Source organism: Archocentrus centrarchus, chromosome 13 (genome assembly GCF_007364275.1).
Source record: "Archocentrus centrarchus isolate MPI-CPG fArcCen1 chromosome 13, fArcCen1, whole genome shotgun sequence".
Classification (NCBI taxonomy): domain Eukaryota; kingdom Metazoa; phylum Chordata; class Actinopteri; order Cichliformes; family Cichlidae; genus Archocentrus; species Archocentrus centrarchus.
Window position 1 is genome coordinate 7834032 of NC_044358.1, and position 24249 is coordinate 7858280.

A 24249-nucleotide genomic window follows, 5' to 3' on the forward strand; every position below is an offset into this window, starting at 1 on the left:
TCAATGATTTATAGGATTCTGGAAAGTTCACATGCATAGCATCAAATGCCGCTGGGGAGGCCACTGCTCCTGTTGAGTTAGTCGTCAACCCCTCTCCACACTTTGACCCCAAACTGGACCCTGATCCGGGGCCTTCGGATATCCCTACATCCATTAAATCCAATATCAGCGGAGGCCAAGCCCGCTCTGATCAGCATAGGGTCAGCGTGTCAGATTTGACGTCCAGCTCTGCTACCATCAGATGGCCTCCACAGAACCACATACCAGGAGTCCGCATGTACCAGATCCAGTACAACAGTTCCACAGATGATATACTCATATACAGGTAAGAAAGAGAGAATATGTGTGTGGATTTGTGGGTCAGTGTTATTGTATTTATTACGGCCTTGTGCTGAAACTGGGAACTGGGAATTAAAACAGTCCAGTGTAGCAGCCCCAGTGGAGTCTTTTTGTATCCTCTGTTACTACAGCATCAGTTCATTCTGGACTACAGGCTGGTAACAGTGGACATGGAAATGCTTTGGGCTCACTTCAGCTGTTACACTCAATAAATTGACACTATTCCAATAAGTCAAGTGTAAACATCCACACAGTTTTAATAGTGATGTTTCCTCATTCAGCAGCATACATTTCTCAAATGTGGTATTGTTATGTAAGGGTTAAGTCATGATCAATATTACCATATATTACCATATATTGCCTGATATGGTTAGCACTCAAAGGTGACGTTGGGACTCATAAACCTCATAAAATACAAAAATAAAAATGAACAAATAGTAATATTTGAGCACTTTCTTAAGATGAAGAAAACTAGATAACACCATTATCTTGATCTCTAATAATTAATAATACATTTTGAGATTATATTTTGAAATAATAATTCAAATCATCAAAGTGAATGGTAAATCTAGACACATTATTAGTTTAAGTTGTTAGTTATTAGTTTAAAAAGTCTCATGAATACACATTCTTATGCTTGTGTACCCTGCTGTGCCCATTGAGGTTTTCAGTTGTTGCCAAATGGTCCCATTATTCAGGTCAGAGCTGGGAAGGCTTCAGTCCAGTTCTCCTGCTGTCCTTCCTGCAGTCCAGTTCCAAGGAAATGCATGGCTCCTGATTAGTGGTGTGTACTTAGCAAACCAGGAATCTTATCAGCTGAAGGTTTTTCAGTGAGCTGTTAGGACATACTGCTAGTAATGAATTACAATAGTCCAGCCTAGAAGTAATAAATACATGAATAAGCTATTCAGCATCACTCTGTGACAGGATGTTTCAAATTTTAGAAATATTGTGCAAATGCAAGAAAGCAGTCCTACATATTTGTTTAATATGTGCATTGAAGATAATATCCTGGTCAAAAATGACTGTAAGGTGTCTCACAGTGTCACAGGAGGCCAAAGTAATGTCATCCAGAGTAAGGATCTGGTTAGACACCATGTTTCTAAGGTTTGTAGGGCCGAGTACAATTGCTTTTAGAACTTAGAATTTAGAAGCACAAAATTAGAGGTCATCCAGGCCTTTATGTCGTTAAGACATTCCTGCAGTTTAATAAACTGGTGTGTGTCATCTGGCTTCATGGGTAGATAAAGCTGGGTATCAATGAAAATGTTTGTAATGCTTTCTAATAACACTGCCTAGGGGAAGCATGCATTGTGTAAACAGAATTGGTCTTAGCACAGAACCCTGTTGAATGCCATAATTAACCTTAATATATAAAGAACACTCCCCATTTACATGAACAAATTGGAGTCTATTAGATAAATATGAAGTATCAAATGATGCACTGAGGTCTAGCAGGACAAGCACAGAGATGAGTCCACTGTCAGAGGCCATAAGAAAATCATTTGTAACCTTCACTAATGCTGTTTCTGCACTGTGATGAATTCTGAAACCTGACTGAAAGTCTTCAAATAAACCGTTCCTCTGCAGATGATCAGTTAGCTACTCTTTCAAGATGTTCTTTTAGATAACATAACATAATTAGCTAACACAGCTGGGTTAAGTGATGGCTTTTCAAGTAATGTTTAATTACTCCCACCTTGAAGGCCTGTAGTACGTAGCACATTAACAGAGATAGTTTGATCATATTTAAGATCAAAACATTAATTAATGGTAGGACTCATTTGAGCAGACTTGTAGGAATGGAGTCTAATAGACACGTTGATGGTTTGGAGGAAGTAACTATTGAAGTTAAATCAGAAAGACCAATCAGAGAGAAAGAGTTAAAATAATTATCAGTAGTATTGAAAGTAGCTGAACATAATAATTCTTTTTCGATTGTATGTCTTATTTTTCCCATTTACGAAATAGTGCTACATAAGTTAAGACCCATTTTGTCACGCTCTAAACTGGAGACTGTTTTTCATGTACGTATTTCATCACATTTGGATTAATGTACCTCATTGTTCACTTGTCTAAACAAAAACTTCTAGGATTCAGGAATGCCTGCAGGTTGCTCAGAACGCTGCTGCGAGGCTTCATGTACTCTCACGTCACACCATTCCTGATCCAGCTGCACTCGCTTCCCACTAAATTCAGAGTCCATTTTAGGATTCTGGTTTTTACGTTTAGATCTCTTCATGGAGAAGTACCAGCTCACATCAGTGAACTTTTATATCCATACATCCCCATTACGTCCCTGAGGTCATGTGATCAGGGCCTACTGGCATTATGCGGGTGAAAACACGGAGACAGAGCTTTTGCAACAGCTTTTTTTTTTTTTTATGATTTATAGCATTATAGCACTACACTGCACAAAAGACATTTGTGAGCTCTTTCTGCTTCTCTCCACGATTGTTCTGTTTCCACAGAGGTGTAGGACTTTCATATTTCAGAGAAAAATGAGCCCACAGTGAGTGAAAATGTGACAGGAACAAAATAGAGAAGAAAAAATATACTAAAATTTACAGTGGAGAGACAGACATGCTGTACTGATCTGAAAATAATGTTTCTAGTTTATACGAGACACTAATAAATGCAAATTATCTGTAACTAGAGTTTTAAAAGATACCTGCTGTATTTTATCAGTAAACGTACCAGTAAAAAACCTCAAAAACTAATTGTCACAATTATCTTCCCAAAACTGACCCGTTTCAGGCAGTTTTGGACATGATGTAAGTGGTTATGAAAGAAAAGTTACAGGAGAAACTTGTGCTGCGTCTTTCATGGTGTATTTAAGTTACTTCTACAGAGCGTGTTTGGAGAGAGGGTAACCCTGGTTATTTTGTTAAAACTACAATTTACAGAAAAGTTACTGTCTTCAAAAGAGGGCATCTGCACTATATTGCTCATCTGCCTTCACACGCATATGACCTTTAGCGACATCCCATTCTTAATCCAAAGGGTTTAATATGATAATGGCCCACGTTTGCAGCTATAACAGCTTCAAAATGTCTGGGAAGACTTTCCATAAGGTTTAGGAGTGTATTTATAGTAATTTTTGACCATTCTTCCAGGAGCGGCTTCCTGACTCCACCTCCTCACTGACTTGTGGCAACATCAAGTATTTGAACTGCAGAAATATACTGAGGTGTTAACAGGACAAGGTTAGAGTCTGATCTACCCGGGAGGTGTTGTTGGTGGTGGGGGTGCTCTGTATGCATTCTGGGGGTTTGCATATAGAAGGTCCAGAGTTTTAGGCCCGGTTTACACAAGAAGGTTTTCAGATGACAATGGTAAAGTTTTGATGCATTTTTGCCTCCTGTTTACATGAGAATGGCATGAAAACGATACTTTTTTAAAATGAGTTCCAGAGTGGAGCATTTTCAAAATGCTCCAGTTTCCGTTTCCATGTAAACTTTCTGAAAATGGGGGTACTGGCACATACGCACTGTGGTTTCGACCGCCATACTTTTTCTGCACATGTGCAAGTAGATGAACCACAATAGCCCTGGGCAGTGATGGTATGATGAGGCCCTTGGCAGTGATGGTATGATGAGGCCCTGGGCAGTGATGGTATGGTGAGGCCCTGGGCAGTGATGGTATGATGAGGCCTCGTGTATCTCGAATATTTCCGGCCAGCTGATTCACCAAATGTCTGATCACACAAAGCCCGTTTAACAGCTCATTTAGGAGTGCTGACACCTGCTGGGCATTTGATGTACAGCATTCCTACTGTTCTGTTACATGTTGACTGGTGGATCTTTTAGCATAATTGTGCAGTTATTATGTCAACATCTCCATTTGAGGTATTGTAAAACCAGATGAAATAAATCTATGCTGATCGTGGTATATCTAAGTATCAATAGATCAGTTGTGGTATATCAATAAAGTATTGTACTGTATATAGACAGTGTGTGGTGTGTTTGTGGATAAACCGTTACAAGAAATGCTTGGGTGGATGTGGAGGTGCTTTATTGATTTTTATTCATGAATAAAAAACTTTTGACAGTGTTGGGGCTCAGGCGATCCCTTCTTTTTGGTATAACTTCACCCAGACTTAGAAAACACTGTCTTACAGAGGACTGAAGAAGTTCATGCTAGATTATAGGGAAAATCCGCACTCCTCACCTAAAGCTGAGCAGTGTAAATTTTTACAGACCTGCAAAATATATAAATCCATGGCTGCTACCACTTCGTGTCTAAGTTGCTGTTGTTCCCAATTGCTTCCACTTATAATATAGTACCACTGACAGTGTACTGTGGAATATTTAGTAGTGAGCAAATTTCATGACTGGACCTGTTGCACGGGTGACATATCACAGCACCACACTTTAATTCACTGAAGTCCAGAGAGCGACCCATTCTTTCACAAATGTTTGTAGAAGCAGTCTGCATGCCTAGGTGCTTGATTTGATACACTTGTGACCGTGGAAGTGATTGGAACACCTGAATTCAATGATTTGAATGGGTGAGTGAATACTTTTGTCAATATAGTGCATAAAGATACAGTCTCTAAATATGTGTGCGACAATGTCACTTTAAAACCTGGCAGTACAGAAGCAGCAGATTGTGGGTTGCAGCTTCCTTGAGAAGTGGTTATGAGTGACTGAAGTCATATGTTACAAGAAAGCAAAGACAATAAATAGATCAAATAAATGTCCAGTTTTCTTTGTGAGAACCAGTTTGAGTTTCAGACCAAGCTTTTTAGTTTCACTTTTTTTTTAAAGTAAAGCTGCTTTTTCAAGATTACTTTAAAACCTCATTTGGTAGCTAAGGACTAGAAACTTAGCTGTGATGGTATTTAGAGCATTGCATTTTCTTGGGTCCCAAGAAACACAAATTTGTCAAATCTGAAGTTGATCAGTTAAACAGCGCTCGAGATAAGAGGACAATGGATGGACATACAGAGAGTAGCAGTGTGAGTGAAATCTCTGCTCATTCCCACACTGATGGGGCAAGATGCTGCAATGTTTTTACAGCAACCTACAGTTTAAAGCTCTGCATGTTTGGGTGACGCGATTGGCTGTGCAGCCTTTATTTGTAATGACTAACACATAGACAATTGATGTAAACTCAGTCAAGACAACAATGTCTTGACTGAGTTTACCTGTGCCTTGTTATCCCTGGTGTGTTTCTATTTGTCTGCATGTTCTTGCTAAATTATGTTCCTGTGTCTACCTATTTGTTCTCTCCAGTTGGGTTCCTGTTTACTTGGATTTCAGAAATTGTTTAGTGTTTTGGACTCATCTACCTCAACATGTGGCACCTTTTGTTATTTTTAAATTATTAGTAATTACTGGCTAATTAAGTAAAATGCCACTTTTCATTTTCATTCCCCTCACTCCGTCTCCTTTTTTTGACTGCAGCCATATCCACCTTATAAACTTGCAAACTGCAGGTGCCATACACTCCTGCCCTAAAGTCAGTCTCACACATCAAGCAACTTTTCTCATTCGGTAGCTGAAAGTTGGTGGCTGCTGGACTTTCCAGTGTAGTTGCCTAGTAGGTAGTTATTGGTAGTTATTTCACTGTCTACCCCCCCACCCCAAATTCCCTGAATTTCATTGACATTACATGGCCTCTTGTTACCACATTGCTGCTATTCTCTTTCTATGTAGCCATCCCTTAAGGCAGGGAGGCAGGCAGAGTAGCAGCAGCAGGACTCCATACAGTACAGTATAGAGCTGGCATCACTGACTGCAGACATTAGGCTGGAAAGAGCATGAAAAGTTGGAGATGGGTTGCAAAGCAACTTTCAGAGGTAGGAGAAACTGTAGGCCTGCTAAGATAATAGCATGCTGTATGTGAGATTTGCCAGTATTATGCACAAAAAGGTATCGTCTATCAGCTGATGTAGGCTGGCACTGAGTTCAGCAGCTAGAAGTGGTGTGTTAAGTGCTGCAGCCACAATGGAGGTCTCAGGGTTGCAGTAGCTAAAATTGCTTCTGTTGTTCTTCTGTTTGTTTTTTGATGCATAATTTGACTGACAGATGAGTTTGTTCAGTAATTGTCTGTATCTGTACTCTGGCTGGTTAGTTTTGTTTATGTATCTATGTTTGTGCTTGCAAGCTGCAAATAAGGGAGAAAGTGAGAGTGATTTTTCTTCTGTCTGACTGCTCCAAACAAACATCATCCTGACTGGGCAGTGATATCCATGTTCTCTGTCGTGTTGGAGGATGTTTCAGGTTGTGGGGAAGTGAACATCTCAGTGAGAAACAGAGAGGGAGGAAAGCGAGAAACTGATTTGGATTCAGGCGGCAGATATCAGATCAGTTCAGCTCTTTAGTTCCCACAATTTTGTTTGAGAAAACATGGGTGTAATTACATTGTCACCATGAGTGTTATTAATTTGGTGCTTAATCCATTTCCTGGTGGTTTCAAATCCATCCTAAAACACAACAAAGCAACTTCACATATAGCTGACGCTTGACAATTACTGGCTCACTGAGGTACACAGAAAAGAAAAAAAAAACAGCCTAGCGCAAACAGTTGTTAATAAAAACATTCACACAAGGGTCCTTATGGAAAAAGGAGCTCCTCAGCATGATTCAGTGATCAGACAGGTGTAGACAAAGGGGAAAAAAGTGATAATAGAAGATAAGATGAAGTCAGACTGATCCTGTTGGGAAATCAGGAAGCTGCAGCAGCCAACAGAGCTGTAAACCACAGCATGGAAAAAAGAGCTGACAGCAGAAGGTTCAAGAAAATACAACATAAGAAAGAACAGCAAAATTATGAGGACTATCAAGTGAAATAAGACTGAACATTAACATTTATATAATTACTTTGTACTATTTTTATATAAAGAAAAATATCCTTGTGAAAGAGTCAGAACACTCGCCAAATTTTACTTTAATAAAAAATGCAGATGGCTATCTAATAAAAAAATAGTCCTGTTCAAATATATAAATTTTAGCAATGCAAATGAGATGAATAGTAAAACATTAGTAAATTCATCGATGTAATGCATTTTAAACAGTGCACTGTGGAAAAGGCAAATAAGCACTCAAACCTCGCCGATGGAATCTTAATCACCAGATGTGGTTTTTTTAGTGTGTTTTTGGCTTGAGTGTCGGGTCGCTTTAAACCCACAGTTCTGAGTGACCACCGGCTGATCCCATCAGCCTCTCAGCCAGTTCAGTCACCTAGCAACATCATCCAGAATGCATAATTGAGGGTCATTATGAAGCATTTCCAGAGGTAACAGATGACAGTTTGAAATGTGGCCACAGCCTTAATTCTCGTTTTAACCAGAGACCAGTGCCGTGCATGTGACAATTTTCGAGCCTGCAAATGGAGAGAGCATTTTTAGTATCCAAATGTGTGATTTCAGATTGAACTGTGGGGGTGATGTGATCATTTTCCCATGACCAGGACAGCATTGTGCTCACAGCTGAATCTTGAAGCCAGCCAGGTTGATGTCAGCAGGCTAAACGGGATGACACAACCTACTCAAATGATTGATTTCTTTTTATCTCCACACACAAGTGCAAAACGGGACATAATAATGACTTCTAAAAATACGTGACCATTTATTCACTTTGATCACACATGTTCAAGTGTGTTTGTTTTTCTGTTCTGATAGTATTATTTACTAAAGGATATCTTTGTGAGTAACCTTCAAGACTCTTGCTATTATAAAGGTAAAACGCTATAAGGTACAAAAACACTAATTAGATAAAGATCATGGATTGTATTAAAATTAGGGCTGCATTAAACTTCATCATAACCATAACCATTATTACCATAGCCACTAGTGTACACATATCTATGAATGGGTTTTGTCATCTGAATATAATTTTATGTCTCAACTAATGTCATAAACATAGACTGCAAAAATGCACATAGCCAATGCAACATCATCCACTGGGTAGTGAAATTCTGTATTGAGGACTCAAATTTTGTTTTTATTCTTTGTTTGTAACTCATATTTGAAGTAAAGCTAAGGTATCAAGTAACACACTCACATTTGGCTGGCTTTTATCACAATTAACTGCATATCATGAGAATTCAGCTCTGGTACTGTTGTCACGAAAGTGTACATTCGCTCTAGAGACTAACACTGTTATTTGTAGGTGGCTGTAAATATGTTTATTTTTGCTGTACATTTGAGTATTTTTTTCATTTAAGGCTATGACTCCCAAAGTGAGTCATAGCCATACGAGGAACAGCAGTTTTTGGCACTTCTGTGTTGGTTTCATTCTTCAGTTCTACAAGTTGCTGCTTGGCTGAAACCATCCAAGTAGTTTATCATTCAGAATTAGACATAAAACACAAAGCTGTACCCACCAATAGCAAAAGCCTCCAAAGCCTCTATTTCTTCCTTTAAATAATATAAAATTTAAGAGGAAGTGAGTGAAACCAGAGGCAAGGATTGAATGGTGGAAGTTGAAGAAGGAAGAACGTTGCACAGAGTTCAGGGAGCAGTTGAGAAGATGTGAGGCTCTGGGTGGTAGGGAAGAGTTACCAGATGACTGGAAAAGTACAGCTGAATTGGTGACAGAAATGGCCAAGAAGGCATTTGGTGTATCCTCTGGACAGAGAAAAGAAGAGAAGGAGACTTGGTGGTGGAATAAGGAAGTACAAGAAATTATTCAAAGGAAGACCCCAGCAAACAAAAAAGTGAGTGCTGGGAGGCTAGGTGTAGAGCAAAGAAGGAGGTGGAAAAGGCTTATAATGAGGCTGGACATTAAGGAAGAAGAAAAAGACTTGCATTGACTGGCTAGGCAGAGAGATCCAGATGGAAAGAATGTACAGCAGGTGATAATTAAAGATAGAGATGGACATTACAGTAGTAACAAGTGTGTACTTTGAGGAGCTGATAAAGGAAGAAAGTGAGTGGAGGATAGAGCGAGGAAAGTTAATGAATCAAGAAGTTCAGATTATTATTATTATTAGTAGTAGTAGTAGTAGTAGTCAGGGGTGCAGCTATATACTTTCTGAGGTGTATGTGGACACATTTTTAGCCCCCCCCCCCCCCCCCCCCCCCCAACACAGACACACACACACACACACAGGCTTTTTTTATTTATTTTTTCTTTTTCTTGTTATGACCTGTGATATTGTAACTACAGCACACAGTCGCAGAACAGTGACCTGTTATTTTACTACTAGTAACTTTAGCTAACCTGAGTATTTAAAAGCAGTGGTGGTGCCGGGGGGGCTAGGGGGAGCTATAGCTCCCCCTGGAAAAGTCATAGCAGCCCCAAGAAAATAGCTTGTGTCTGTGTGTGGTGAGAACATAACATACCGACTGTCTTTAAACCACTTTGAAAAGCTTTTTTTTCATTTTTATCCTTCTCCCTTTGTCATTTTCTGATTTGTGCCCTTTCTTTTTTGCCTTTCCATCTCTAGCTAGCCGTCCACCTGTTGAATCATCTCTAGGTAGCCAGAGATGATTCAAATGAAATAGTCGTGATCGAGCGCGTTCTCGACAGCGCGTTCTCGACAGCGCGTTCTGGCGTGTGTGTGTGGGGGGAGGGGGCGGCGACATGAGGAGGGGAGGTGAAGGAGCACAGCGGCGCCTAATCCGTGCCTCTGTTATTGATCATATATGCACAGCGGTTAAATACAGAAAATGCCGACTAAAGAAATAATTTGCCCGCATCGCCCCCTTGTGTGACGCCCCTATGCATTGCATATAGTGCATACCCACTTTTTGCACCACTGTCTCCTAGGTTATATCATGATAAAACTTATTCAGCTGGTTTCCCAGTCATGGGTTAAGCATGGTCCTAGACTAAAAGGAAAAAGTCAGTGAAGACCAAAATAGGAAAAAGTATTTAGTCCAGGATTAGACTTAATTGGGCCATTATGAGCAGGATTCTCTCTGATGTCTGAATCTTGATTAGGGTTGCCACCTTTCACAAATGAAAATAAGCAATTAGCCATACATAAAATTAAATACTTTTTTAGCAATGAAGACTTTATTGTGAAAGATTGTTGCATATAAAGTGCTGTTAAATAATGCTACATTACATGCAAATATATAACAAAGTGCAAATAAACACAACTTCTGCACAAGTTATTGCACAATTTACCTAGTAAATGAAATACTGTATGATCTACCACATGACAGTAGCACCTAATCTGATCTGTTTGTGTAGCATTTGCACTAATGAACTAAACAAGTTGAGAACTTAATGTAACTCTTAGAGTTGCAGTATGTAACTTTTATAAAAATATGTTTGCTTTTTACATATTGTCACGACATGGTGACAATTTGGTGGGACATAATTTTTGCCAAAGTCTCAAGAATCAGAGGTTTACTGTTAATCTATTGGCATGATTTGTTCTTTCAGTGGCCATATACATGTATATTAATACTACTGTATATTCAATTAATGATCATTCAGACTCAACATCCTAAACAATCAATCAAACCACGATAGTCTGCCAAAGCACAACAGGAAATGGAATCAATAATAACAATGTTCTGTACCATGTCAGTGTTCGGAGATGACTGCGGTATAAAGAACTGATGCCTGGCTTTTCTGAGCTTTATGTTTCTGCAGTGTTGCTCTCCTGATCCACGCTGCCTGATATCAGACAGCCCTCCGTGCGCACTCAACATACTCGCCGACAAATGTTACAGTCTGCCTTAAACTCATCCCCACTGACGCTGTTCAGCCATGGATGTGCGTCTCCACACTCATGTCTGTATCTCTGCATACGTTCTCGTTTCTGGGGACGTGGTGGAGTGTCGGGTGTAGCAGCGGACATTTTTAAAAGGTGCGGGTGTGTGGCGTCTGTCGCTATAGGAACGGTGACAGCAGTGCCCATAGACATTTGTCTATGGCAGGCTGGGGGTCCTAAGAGGATCCACGACAGTTTTGCTGGCCTTAGTATTTCCTGTATTTTGTTCTGTGCTTAATTGTTACATTTAGTTGTTACATTGTTACATTAAATAAAGGACGATTCAGTAGGTCTGTGGGCATTTTATTTTGAAAGGAATAAAGAATCTTATCAAAGAGATTCTTTATTCCTTACAGTAGGTCTGTGGGCATTTTATTTTGAAAGGAATAAAGAATCTTTATTCTCACAAAGAAACTGAAGGAAACTGAGACTAAGCTAAAAGAACTTCAGACTCATTCCTTTGGCGCCAATAATTCAGATAACACAACCAGTCTGATAACACAACTGGTTGAATCTGAGGAGAAAATAAAGGAGCTCGAAGCCAACAAAACAGTTTTGGAGAATACCATTGATGATTGGAAAGAAGAGCATCATACGATGGCAAAGCAGTTCCACTCAAACAAAATGGTTTCAGAGAGCACCATTAATGACCTGAAGAAACAGCTGGAAGAGGCTCGTTTACCACAAAACCTGCAGGCACAAAGTAGCCAACCTGCTGCAGAACTGAGTGCACAGCCTTCCCGCCAAGCCACGAAGGCTTCACAGACTGACTTCAGATCTGCCAAAGAGGCTGACCTTGAGCTCAAGTGTGGCAAACAACAAGCACAGATCCAACAGCTCCAGCAGCAGCTCCAGGAATCTCAGAGACAACTGGAGGAGCAGGCAGCTCAACACAGACAGGAGCGCGAGAAATTCCAGTCTGAAATGAATGAGGTAAAATCCCTGCTCGCTAACTACAAGAACCTTCATGCTTTCTACACTAAAGTCATGAAAGAGTAGAAGGAAGAAAAGAGCAGCATGGGAACTCGACTGGAAAAAGCAGAGGCAGAGAAGGAATCACTGCCGCAGACTGTGGAGCCTCTGCAGAAAAAGCAAGGCACAGAGCAAGGAGAGGAAGGAAAAGTGGACTTGGTGCCGCAGACTTCCTTGTCTCTGCAGGAGCCTGCTGAAGAGAAGCAAGGGACAGAGCAAGGAAAGGAAGGAAAAGGAGACTCACTGCTGGAAACTGTGAGATCTTTGCAGCAGTCTTTGAAAACAAAACAGGGAAACGAGAACATCCTCATCACCAAGCTGGAGAAGCTTGAGGCACAACCCAAACAGAAGAAGAAGAAGCGTAATTGGCTGCTTAGGCTATTCAACAGAAACAAGTCCTAAAGATCTGATTTTTGTGTCCTAAAAATCACATTTATACACAACTATCCACACTGTTGCCAAAGGCTTGCTCAGAGGGGATCTTCTGATTGTTGGGGGGCTCTTTAAACCAACCACTGATCAGTTCACTGGCATTAAAGTTCAGACTCAGCAAATATGTAAACGAATGACTCCTCACAGTCATGACATTACACTGTCATGATGTCAGGAATCATCCATTTGAAAAATCTTTGCTGAGTCACGTTTGGTTGTTTATAAATATGACTTTTAGGACCCTGAGACCAAATTTAATTAAAAACAAACAAAAAAAAAAAAAAAATCAAAGTATCCATGTGAATGTTTTCATATATACTGTATGGTATGGTATATTTATGGTAAAATATTGGCAGCTGTGGTTGCCAGAACTTCACTGTAAAAAATATGGTTCAACACATAAGAAGTGACAGCTGGCTGGCTTACATTTTACAATCAACAACTGCTTCTGGTTAATTAAGAAGAAAATAACAGATAAAGCCCAGCGCACACAAAGACACACTGTTAAACTTTCAAAAACTTTTTTGTGAAAAAGATTTAACTGATCCAATCACTCGTCCAGTATGAAGGTACGGCAGTGTTGAGACCTTCTTTAAAACAGTTTGTGTCCACATAAATATGAATAAAATCCACAGTGCATTGAACAAACAGGAGTAGCCACTTGCCTGGCTGATCAAGAGTGTCAGAGTCCAGGTATGACTGAAGAGCGTGCTCAGGATGGGATGGAGTCACACATGGACATGATGTTCATGAAGCTGGAACTTAAACCGCGTGTTGTCACCAGTTCAGCTTGCAGACCCATGTTAACCATCAGGTGTTCACTGTGGACGGGCATGATCCTTTCTGCAGCCAGAAAACAAACACAAAACAAAGCTGGATCGATGCAGTGCTGAAGCTTGATGCTGCCACAGATACTCATGTGAAATAAGAAAACGTCCTCTTTCAATTCAAAGGTTTTACATGTCAGGATATTCTAAAAAAAAAAATCAAACAAGAGCAATCCACATGGCCAGGATGAGGAGGAGACAGAGGCAGAAGCAGCAGGGGAGCTATCTGATCAGGCAGAGAGTGCAGGAGAGGGGACTGCAGTGACCCCCAGACGAGGCAAGGCACAGAGGAAGAGTAGTGACCAGATGATGGAGGAGTATTTGAAGAGTCAGGGAGGTAGAGAGAGAGAAGGAGGGAGCCCGGAGGGATGACACAACACACTTCTGGCTCAGATTAGCTCCAGCCACGAGGAGTTTGCTCCACCAAAGCAGTCATGGATGAGAACTAAAATCCAGGAGCTCGTGTATGAGGCAGAGTGTGAGCCATCACAAAATGATCCATTTCTTTAGCTTATTCATTTCCTTATGCATGAGTTTGCTTTTTTTAGGGTTGGTTTAATGAAGGGGTGCTATAGCTCCCCCTGGAAAAGTCATAGCACCCCCAAGAAAATAGTTTGTGTCTGTGTGTGGTGAGAACATAACATACCGACTGTCTTTAAACCACTTTGAAAAGCTTTTTTTCATTTTTATCCTTCTCCCTCTTCCATTTTCTGATTTGTGCCCTTTCTTTTTTGCCTCTCCATCTCTAGGTAGCCAAAGATGATTCAAATAAAATAGTCATCATTCTCGAAAGCGCGTGCTGGCGTGCCTTTTGTGTGTGTGTGTGTGTGTGTGTGTGTGTGTGTGTGTGTGTGTGGTGGTGGGGAGGGGGCGGCGACATGAGGAGGGGAGGTGAAGGAGCACAGCGGCGCCTAATCCATGCCTCTGTTATTGATCATATATGCACAGAGGTTAAATACAGAAAATGCTGACTAGAGAAATAATTTGCCCGCATCGCCCCTTGTGTGGCGCCCCTATGCATTGCATACAGGATAGTGCATGCCCACTTTTTGCACCACTGGTAGTAGTATTATTATTATTAGGATTAGAGGAAGTGAAAGCAGCTATGAAGAGGATGAAGGGTGGAAAGGCAGCTGGTCCAGGTGACATACCTGTGGAGGTACGGTGATGTCTAGGAGAGAGGGCAGTGGACTTTTTAACCAGACTGTTTAACACAATCTTGGAGAGTTACAGGATATCTGAAGAGTGGAGACGTGGACTGGTACTGATTTTCAGGATATGTATGAGGACAGTAAGACAGTGGTGAGGTGTGGTGTAAAGGCGGGGGTGGGATTACATCAGGGATTGGCTCTGAGCCCCTTCTTGTTTGCTAAGGTAATGGACAGGTTTAAAGATCAGGTCAGGCAGGAGTCTCCATGGACTATGATGTTTGCAGACAACACTGTGATCTGTAGTGAGAGTAGGGAGCAGATAGAAGACAGCCTGGGTAGGTGGAGGTATGCTCTGGAGAGAAGAGGAGTGAAAGTTAGTAGCAAAACAGGATACATGTGTGAATGAGAGGAAGACAGGTGTCGCAGTGAAGTTGCAAGGAATGGCAGTAATAGTGAAGGTGGATGACTTTAAATACATCCAAAGTAATAGGCAGTGCACAAGAGAGGTGAAGAAGAGAGCGCAGGCAGGGTGGAGCGAATGGAGATGAGGGCTGGGGTGATTTCTGACAGAAGAATAGCAGCAAGAGTGAAAGGGAAGCTTTAGAAGACGGTAATGAGATCTACTGTGATGTATGGTTTGGAGATGGTGGCACCGACAAAATAACAGGAGGCAGAGCTGGAGGTGGCGGAGCTGAAGATGTTAAGATTTTCACTGGGAGTGACCAGAAAGGACGGTATTAGAAATGTGTCCATCAGAGGGACAGCTTGGCTTGAGCAGTTTGGAGACAAAGTTTGAGAGGCAAGGCTGAGATGGTTTGGACGTGTGCAGAGGAGGGATAGTGGGTACACTGGACAAAGGATTTTAAATATGGAACTGCAAGACCCTGTGCAATGAAAAAGTATTTGCCCCCTTCTTGATTTCTTAGTTTTTGCATATTTGTCACACTTACATAGTAGTTTCAGGTCATCAAACAGATTTGAACAGTAGACAAAGCCAAAAATGCAGTTTCAAGTGATGAATCATTTATTAAAGGAAAAAAAGCTATCCAAACCTACCTGACCCTGTGTGAAAAAGTAAATGCTGTAATTGATGGAGGATGTCCGGCCATCACTACATGCCCTGAAGCTCAAGCTCACTTGGGTTATGGCGCAACAAACCAGCAGGTCCACCTCTGAATGGCTCAAAAACCAGAATGAAGGTTTTGGAGTGACTAGTCAAAGTCTGAGCTTCAAACATTTTGAGATGCTTTGGCATGAGCTTGAACAGCCCATCCCTGCTTGAAAACCCTCCAATATGGCTGAATTAAAACAATTCTTCAGAGAAGAGTGGGCCAAAATTCCTCCACAGCAATGTAAAAAAACTCAATGCCAGTTATCGCAAATGCTTGATTGCAGTTCTTGCTGCCAAGGCTGGCACAACCAGTTATTAGATTTAGGTGGCAGTTAATTTTTCTCACAGGGCCAGGTAGGTTTGGATAACTTTTTTCCCTCAATAAATGAAATCAGCATTTAAAAACTGCATTTTGTATTTACTCTGGTTATCTTTGTCTAATATTAAAATTGGTTTGATGATCTGAAACATGTGTGACAAATTTACAAAAACTCAGAAAGGGGCAAATCATTTTTTTTAACAGCACTGTAGGATGAAAAGTGGAAAACCATAGAGAAGATTTATTCATGTAGTGAAGAAGGACACGTAGAGGGTTGGTGTAATAGAGGAGGATGCTAGGGACAGGGTGAAATGGAGGCAGATGATACAGTGTGACAACCCCTAAAGGGATCAGCCAGATGAAGAAGAAGAATCTAATTCACTAACAAAAGGAAGAAAGAAGGGACTGTTCATCATTACTTCACGTCTGACTTTATTGCACACAGTCATAAAAAGTTACAGATAAGAGTCAATTAGTTCTTTTTTGGATCGGGTTGCCTGCAATGCAGGCAGGTGCCATTTATTTATCTTTTTGTATATTTTCTGAGTTTCTAGTATTCATAGCAGGTATAGCTGGGCCCCACTCCGCTCTTAACATTCCCTCTACTGTGTTAGCCTGAAGGCACGGAGATGCAGCCTTCTTGTGTTTTAAAGGTCAACTGTTTGATTCTCTGGCTCATTGGGGAAAATTGGAGTAGGGAAGTAAAAGAAAATTGCTCTCCTGCTTTTAGGCCAACTGTTGTTTTTCTCTTGAGCTTGGCATTTAGACCCTCCAGTTGTTGAGTGGAGCTGCCAGCAGACTTATCTGAAGGAAGGTACAAAGAAATAAAGAACTTTCTCGGTCCATTTATCATACCAAGAGTTTTTAAAGCAAACAATCATTTACATATGAAAGCTTGTTTCCACCACTAAAACAAAAAAAAAAAAACAGCAGGAAGCTGAAGGTATCAGCTGTCCAACAGATCGACAGGAAAACATTGATTCCTTACCTTTAATGCATTTTGCCCGTTGACGGTCAAAAAGATACCGACAGTTTGTTCACGTTTGCTAGAAACTGCTAGCTCACTGATACTGTCACTACCCCATTTTGAGTGCGCATATAGTTTCTTCACTACTTTGTAAAATCATAGGAAGTAGCTGGAAATGCACAGAAGGAAATGTGTTTCTCAAGAGGTGGCTTACGATGTAAAACTTCAAAAGTAACTAACAATATTAGACCTAATAAAAACATTAGGCCAAGATTAACAGAGTTATGGCATTTTTCTATAACAACGTCGGGGCTGCAGCTCCATCTGGTGGCAGATGGCTGCGTAATATTTAGGACAACAATTTACGGCACCGGGCATCAATTAAAATCTTAATTAGGCTACCATCTGGTACCGACTAGTGACAATGGCAACGATTAGTCATCTAGTCAACTAGTTGTACACATCCCTAATCCTGAGTCTAAAGAAACACATACTACAGCAGAAGCATTTCCAAGACTGGGTACAGTCTACAAAATATACAGTATTATTTGTTGGTTTCATTGGTGATAAGTTTCCCATATTCCATAGTTTATGAAGTCCTTATTCTGAATGTGCTTTGATAAAATATTCCATTATAATTCCCATCTTCCCTCCGCCCTCACAAACTTGAAATGATGATAAGACTTTAAAATAACCATCAATAATGAATGGTAAGTTTAATTTTTTAAACTTTTGGTTAATAATTATTTATTGTTACGAACAATAAACTTCTAATTCTAATTCTGTTTACTTACTGGTAAACAATTGGTTTGCAAAACCAGCTGCATCCTTACAATAACTGTTCAGATAATGTTCACATATGATGTTTGTAACAGTTAGGGTTAAAGGTGAAGCACGTATGAGCGGGCAGACTGAGTAGCTGTAAACATTATAAACATGTCCTGCTTCTCTTACTGGTTACTTTTGTTTTCTTTTTTGAGTTGTTTGATGAGGTTTACTACAAACTTGGTTAGGTTCAGAAAAAGGTTTACAGCTGAAATCTGTCTCGCTACTGACACATGTGCATCATGGGATTGATACCAAAGGACACCGAGGTCCCTGAGATGCCAGCAGTTGTGACATTTATTATACAAACAAATGACATAAACAGAATTTTTAATATTACTGATGATAAATAAATAATTATTATTGTGTCATTTCATTCTTATTACTGACCAAAGTCTCTGCCCTTTTCTGTAAAGTAAAATGTTGTTTCTTTTTTGTTTGTGAGTCATTTAAATGCATCATTAAGGCGTCAGGACAAGTAGTGTAATTAAAATTTCTGCCAACATATTATATTAATTAATAGTATTTTTGTTTCATTTACACCCCAATAAGACAGATATATGCACAATAAAATAATATGATCAATGTTACAATTAAATATAAAATCAGTTTTTCCCTGCGTTTTTCTCCTTTACAGTCAATGACTGAAGTACAGCCACCAATTTCAGCTCACAGTGGCAGTACTTATACTTTTGACTTTGTGTGCAAAACATTTTATAACTCAACTGGAGTTCTCTGGCAGAATTATTGGCCTCTTCACTCCGCACACTGTAATGGGAGAGACTTATGATGCCCACTCTGCCCTTTCTGGCCTGCCTCTGCAGTCTGGCTTCAGTCTTTACAGAGACTCTGCCGGTCAGAGCAGCTACAGTCGCTGTTCATCATCTCACACAGAGCCACTTACTGTGCTCTGCAGAGCCTCAGAGCTGTTGATGTAATTGCTGTCACTCACGGACCCTTATTTGCTGAACACCTGTGAAGCAGTTACAGAATTATTACAAAAATGAGGGTATTGTATAAATGTACAACAAAAGCGGCAATAAACATGCAGAAATCTATTACTGCATCTGCAAATATCAGTGCACACTTGTTTTGTTTTTCAGCTCATGGTAATTTATGTTCAGACACTTAATGTTGATTGCAGTTTGGTAACTCATTAGTGAATTTAAACACAATGGATTTATTTTAGAAAAAGTTATCCCAAACCAACACATCATCCTAACCTTTACCAGAGGGCTTTGTTCAGACCTGCTGCCATGGAGGAACCTTCACTTCTCCCTCACCCTGAATGGCTTTGGCCAATAGTGACTCTCTGTTTTTTTGTTTTGTTTTTTTCTCCATAATGTTGTAGGGGCTGTAGTTCATGCAACATAAAGTGCATTGCTATGACTGCTGTGAATTGGCCCTATTTAAAAAGACTGAATTGTCTTGACCTCTGGGGTCTTGACTTGTATACACATATGATCCAACAGAAAACACGTGCGCTGTCCCTGCAGTATAAAAAATGGCACATTATGTTTAACAAAAGAAGAAATAGCTTATCCTGTTAAAGAAATTAGAAATGAATTAATGATATTTAAGTGGATGTATTCTGCTACTTCCCACCTCCATATTTAGATTTTCTAGTACAGCTTAGCATGATTCAGTTTATAATCTTGTACTGGAGCCCCTAAACTCATCCTCTTTCAGAAACAAGGCATTTAGCTCATCTATCTCCTATTAGCGCTGGTCTGATTAGCCATAAGCTGAAAGTGGATGGAGCTTTTGTGCTAACCTGACCATTTTATCCTGTGCCTGAATAGGAAAACCCATGCTATGCATTATGAATATTTAGTAGTGAGGAAATTTCATGACAGGACCACAAAAGTGGTTTCCTATCACGGTGCCACGCTGGAGTTCACTGAGCTCCTGAGAGCGACCCATTCTTTCACAAACAACTGTAGAAGCAGTCTGCATGCCGAGGTGCTTGGTTTGATACACCTGTGGCACCTGAATTCAATGATTTGGATGGTGAGTGAATACTTTTGTCAATGTAGTGTAGCTATCCCAGATGAGCTGTCTCTCACTCGCCTCTTACAGTGTTTAAAAAGACCCAATGGGCAATATTTTTTCTTCTCCTAATGTCTGCTCCCATCTAATCTTCAAAGTGAGACCACAAAAAAAAAAACAAAGTCAAAGTAGCAACTTCCAAAATGTTCAGCACTGAAATCTAATAGTATCGTATCTATAATATAAGCAAGACAGCAAAGACTGGCTGTCTGAACAGCATGTCCCATTTCTTCCATTATGACCTTCATAAAACAGCCAAAAAGTTTCCCAGAATGACTGTGCAGCGTAGAGCCTTTAAACCCACAGAAGACACTCTTTGTTTCTCTTCTGCACTCTGCATTTTAAACTGACGGAGGCAGAGCAGCTAGGGAGGAATGTAGGGGCATCTTGTCAACAATTATGACAAGCTGTCAGCTGACGGAAGACATTTTGCTCAGTTCCTCGTGTGGACCTCAACTCAAAACTGCAGCATCAGCAGAAGTATTGATTCTGCACACCTGCAATAAGAATACCTGCTCTGCTGAGTTCCATCTCTGCATCCAGTTACGTTCAGTTTTTTTTTTCCTACTTTGTCAAAGCCAGCAGGCCTGATTCAAGGACACCTCTACCTACCGTTTCTGAGTGCTCATTAAAAGCTGCCCTCATAATACTCTAAAAGTCTCTATGCAGCCAGCCGTCCCACAGAGGGCTCACCGAAACGCTGTGTATCCTTTTTCTAACCTTTATCTTTCTAAGGAAAGTCACTGGGAGCATGCCTGCTGTCATTCACTGGTCTGCTTCACATTCACATTTGGGAGCTCTCCAAAACTGCTGAACAGCATTAACTGCAGTCGGCCAGTTGACGAGCAGCAGCTCTGGAGTTCATCGTGGAAGTTGTCGCGCAATGTGGGAGAAAGGAGGGGTTAGTCACTGATTCCAAAGCCGCCAGCTGTTCCCTTTAGGCTACTTCTGCCCTATCATAATGGCATGACAAATGGGCCGATGAAAAATGTAGAAGTTCAATGAAATTCAGTGACCATCATAGCGGTTATCACTGCTGCCAATGGCACAAGGGAACACAGTTCACCCGAACAAATTATGTATTACCAATGAAATGGTCCTGCACCCTTCAGCTTTTCCAGTTTTTCATTTCTACGGTTTTAAAAGGATGTTAAAACTTCACTAGATGTTTTTTCTTTGACATCAGGAACCTATCAATGGATTTTTCCTGTCCCAGGAGCATACCCCCTCATCAACTTCCAGTGCTTTGACTCTGAGGTATATCAACATAGTAATAACACGAGAGGGCCCATATCAGTGTACCTGACTTCAGCCCACACTGCAGTGAAAAAACTGTCTCAAATAAAGCTACACAAAAAAGAGAGACTCAAGGCTTAATGTTAGAAACTCTATTCACAGGAAAATAATTTGGTATAAAATATAACTATAATAGCACACAAACAACAGGTGCCTGCAGAGATTCCTGAAAGAGTGTGAAAATGAATTAAGATGTTTACCTGATCATCATCATGGAGCAAAGGAATCATTTTGCAATAAATTTGTTGTAATCAACTTTCAAGGCACACTATGCTGTCTGTTGTCCCTCACCAAGTAATTACAGTTTCACGGGAAGCAAAAACATTTTATTTATTTTATTTAAATATGTTCACCTTGAGAAAAACAAACTTTTCCTTTCAGATATACTTTCAGTCTATATCAATAAACGAGCTTGTCCTCCTTTAAAAAAATGACCACATAGCTTGTTTTTGCCGACATGTTTTACTCAGATTTTAAAATAAAGTGAAGCGACCTCTAGTGGTCGTACACAAAGGGGTGCATGAATAAAGTGTTCCGCTTTCTCCAGCAAATCCTGAAGAAAGATATAAATGTGAATTTTCTCACTTTTCTGAAAAGTCTATGAGGACTAAAAGGCATTAGATGCAACCGGAAACGTTAAAACAATAAATAGACTTTTCTGCTGTACTTGAGCGACACTTCGGCATTTTGTCCATGGATTCTTTGGCATGCCAACTGGAAAAGCTTAGGGTTAGGGTTAGGGTGAACCCATCCAATTAATGGGTAACCTGCTCTACCTCTGATCTACAGCAACATTATACACATGACCATGACTGACATGACACGCAAAGCCACATGCGCTCATTTTGGAAATGCTCATATAGGTGATTTTGGAAGAAATGACTGATATTGTCATCTGCATTGGAGGACGTGTCACAGAGAGCAAAATTTTTATAAACAGGAACAATAACAATCACATCAATAAAATTCAAAACATAACTGAACCCAGATAAAATAATTCAAGTAAATAATATTAGTTAAGAAAAATGCTTTTTATTAGTTCTATGAAGACATTCATAGCTCTAGTTTTCTCTTTTCACTGATACTCAGTGATCAGCATTCAATCAAAAACCAATTTATAGACTTAATAAAGTATAATAATATTAGACTGCATAAACTGATAGATACAGCTTCCAGGTATGAAAAGTCTGTGCAGAAGTGCCAGTTTAACATCCACACTATTTTGATAATTCTGGCCATCTTTAAAAAAAAAATAAGCCTGTATAGGTATTAAAAATTACATACTTCTAGCCTTAAAGTCACTTACTCTGTATGTGTCTAAAGCTTGTTTTACAATTCTTCTTGTGTGCTATTATGTAATAAAATGTGACTGTTATTGACATTATCACTGTTTCATTTCACACCATACAGAGTGCCTTACTCACGATTCTGATAGCTCTCAGTGATATTTTAAGATTGAGACTCGGTGAGTTAAAGAGCCACACTAAAGCCCTGTTTATACAGGATTAGTATTAACCCGGGGACCTCTGTAATTTAGAAAGGTACCCATGGGTCTGTGTTTTGTGCACAGGATAAGCTGCTTTGCTCACATTAACTGACATCTCTGGTTGCCAGATAAAAGTTCAAATGTTAGTCTGTGCTTCTGTGCAGATCATTCTTCCAGATTTTGTGCTTGTTCTTTCTTTGAATGAGTCTCCATGAATTCGCACCGAGGGGCAGCCTCGGACACGTTGATCTCTGTTGATAATCACACTGTCCTCTCGAATCTGGTCACTTCTGTCTCAAAAAAAGCAAGGTGTTGGCAGCCAAAATGATGTCTTCAAAGCTTTAAAGGCAGAGTTGAGGAGCCAGTGGGTAGGGCATGGTGGCTATGTCCATCTATTTTATACAGTCTAGGATTTACAATTGAAAGAAGCCTTAAATTTGGACCAATTTAATGACTCTAGACAATGTGCTTGGTAAACTATGTTAATTTGTGGTGGAAGGTTTGCTTTTACAAATTATGGGCATGACATATTTGCACAAGATTGTGATCAGCGATGACCACAGCAAGTATTACAAACAGCAAGAGGTCCAGAGTTAATGCATGTGCAGAAAGCACTGAAGTTGAGGTGTATCATACTGGAGTCACTCTGTCAGCTAATCCATGTAAATGACCTCTTTTTGTTGGTTTGCAAACAGCTGTCACACCTCTGTCTGGATTGTGAATTGGAGAAAAGCAAGAAAAGGGAAAGATGGACAAAACTAAAAAGCTGGTTTCAAATCAGTGTGTTAACTATGCTGGCTGCCATCTCTATAGCTCTTCCTCTTCTGACCTGTTTTATTTCATTTTTTTTCTCACTTTTCTCTCACGTAGATTTTCAGTACAGCGTACAGATCTACATTTGCTCTCTGTCCCCTTATCTCGCTATCTCTGCTGGACTCTCAGCAGAGGTGGGTGAGGCAATACTGAGGGAAGGAGAAGGAGGAGAAGGAGGAGGAGGAGGAGGAGGAGGAGGAGGGGAGAGGAAGTTGTATTTTTACAATACTCCCCCCTCCTTTTCAGCTGTACCCAAGGGCAAGAATAACCTGACCAGCTTTCTTCTTCACCTCTTTCACTTAGTGTCTCTGTCTCTCTCTCACACATGCACACACAAACTCAAACACTCATGCACTCGAAGGATTATGGGTCCAGGGAGAGATCAACCTCAGTCAGCACCAGGAAATGAATCTATTGATTCTTCCTCCTTTAATATTCTCTTCTGCTCCTTTTTCTCTTTCTATGCTGCTCCACGAGTGTGTGTTTGTGTGTCTGCATGAAAGGCTGTGTGTGTGTGTGTGTGTGTGTGTGTGTGTGTGTGTGTGTGTGTGTGTGTGTGTGTGTGTGTGTGTGTGTGTGTGTGTGTGTGTGTGCGCACGCGTCCTAATTACCATCCTGCCTGGCTCTCGAAGGAGAGATTAAAGAAGAGAGAGAGAGGTAAAATGGAAAATTAGAAAGCTGGATGGAGGTGGTGATAGGAGAGGCGTAGATTGCTGCAGTGCTGTGAATGAAAAGAGGTTTCTTTGACTCAGCTGATACAGAGATATGTAGATGGAAGTGAGGAAGGAAGGGAGGGAAAAGAAGAGCAAGGTTTGAGGAAATGACAGCTGATCATATTCTGCTGAGATGACGAGGCATCAGTTTTCCTCTCTTACAACTCGCTCCCTTTTCTCATTCTTCTGCCTTCTACTCCCATTTTTCAGTGCACAGACCATTACAAAGTCACTGTAATGTCATCTCCCTTCTCTCCCCCCTCCCTCACTTC

General features: G+C 40.4%; 1 protein-coding gene across 1 annotated transcript in view; it reads left to right on the forward strand.

Annotated features, from left to right (window-relative positions):
* LOC115790204 (leucine-rich repeat and fibronectin type III domain-containing protein 1-like protein) overlaps positions 1-24249 on the forward strand; it is a 474798-nt gene that overhangs the window by 415192 nt on the left and 35357 nt on the right. Inside the window, exon 11 of the mRNA XM_030743914.1 lies at positions 15-325. Within this exon, the coding sequence (XP_030599774.1) occupies positions 15-325 (311 nt within the window). The remainder of the gene's footprint in view (positions 1-14; positions 326-24249) is intronic.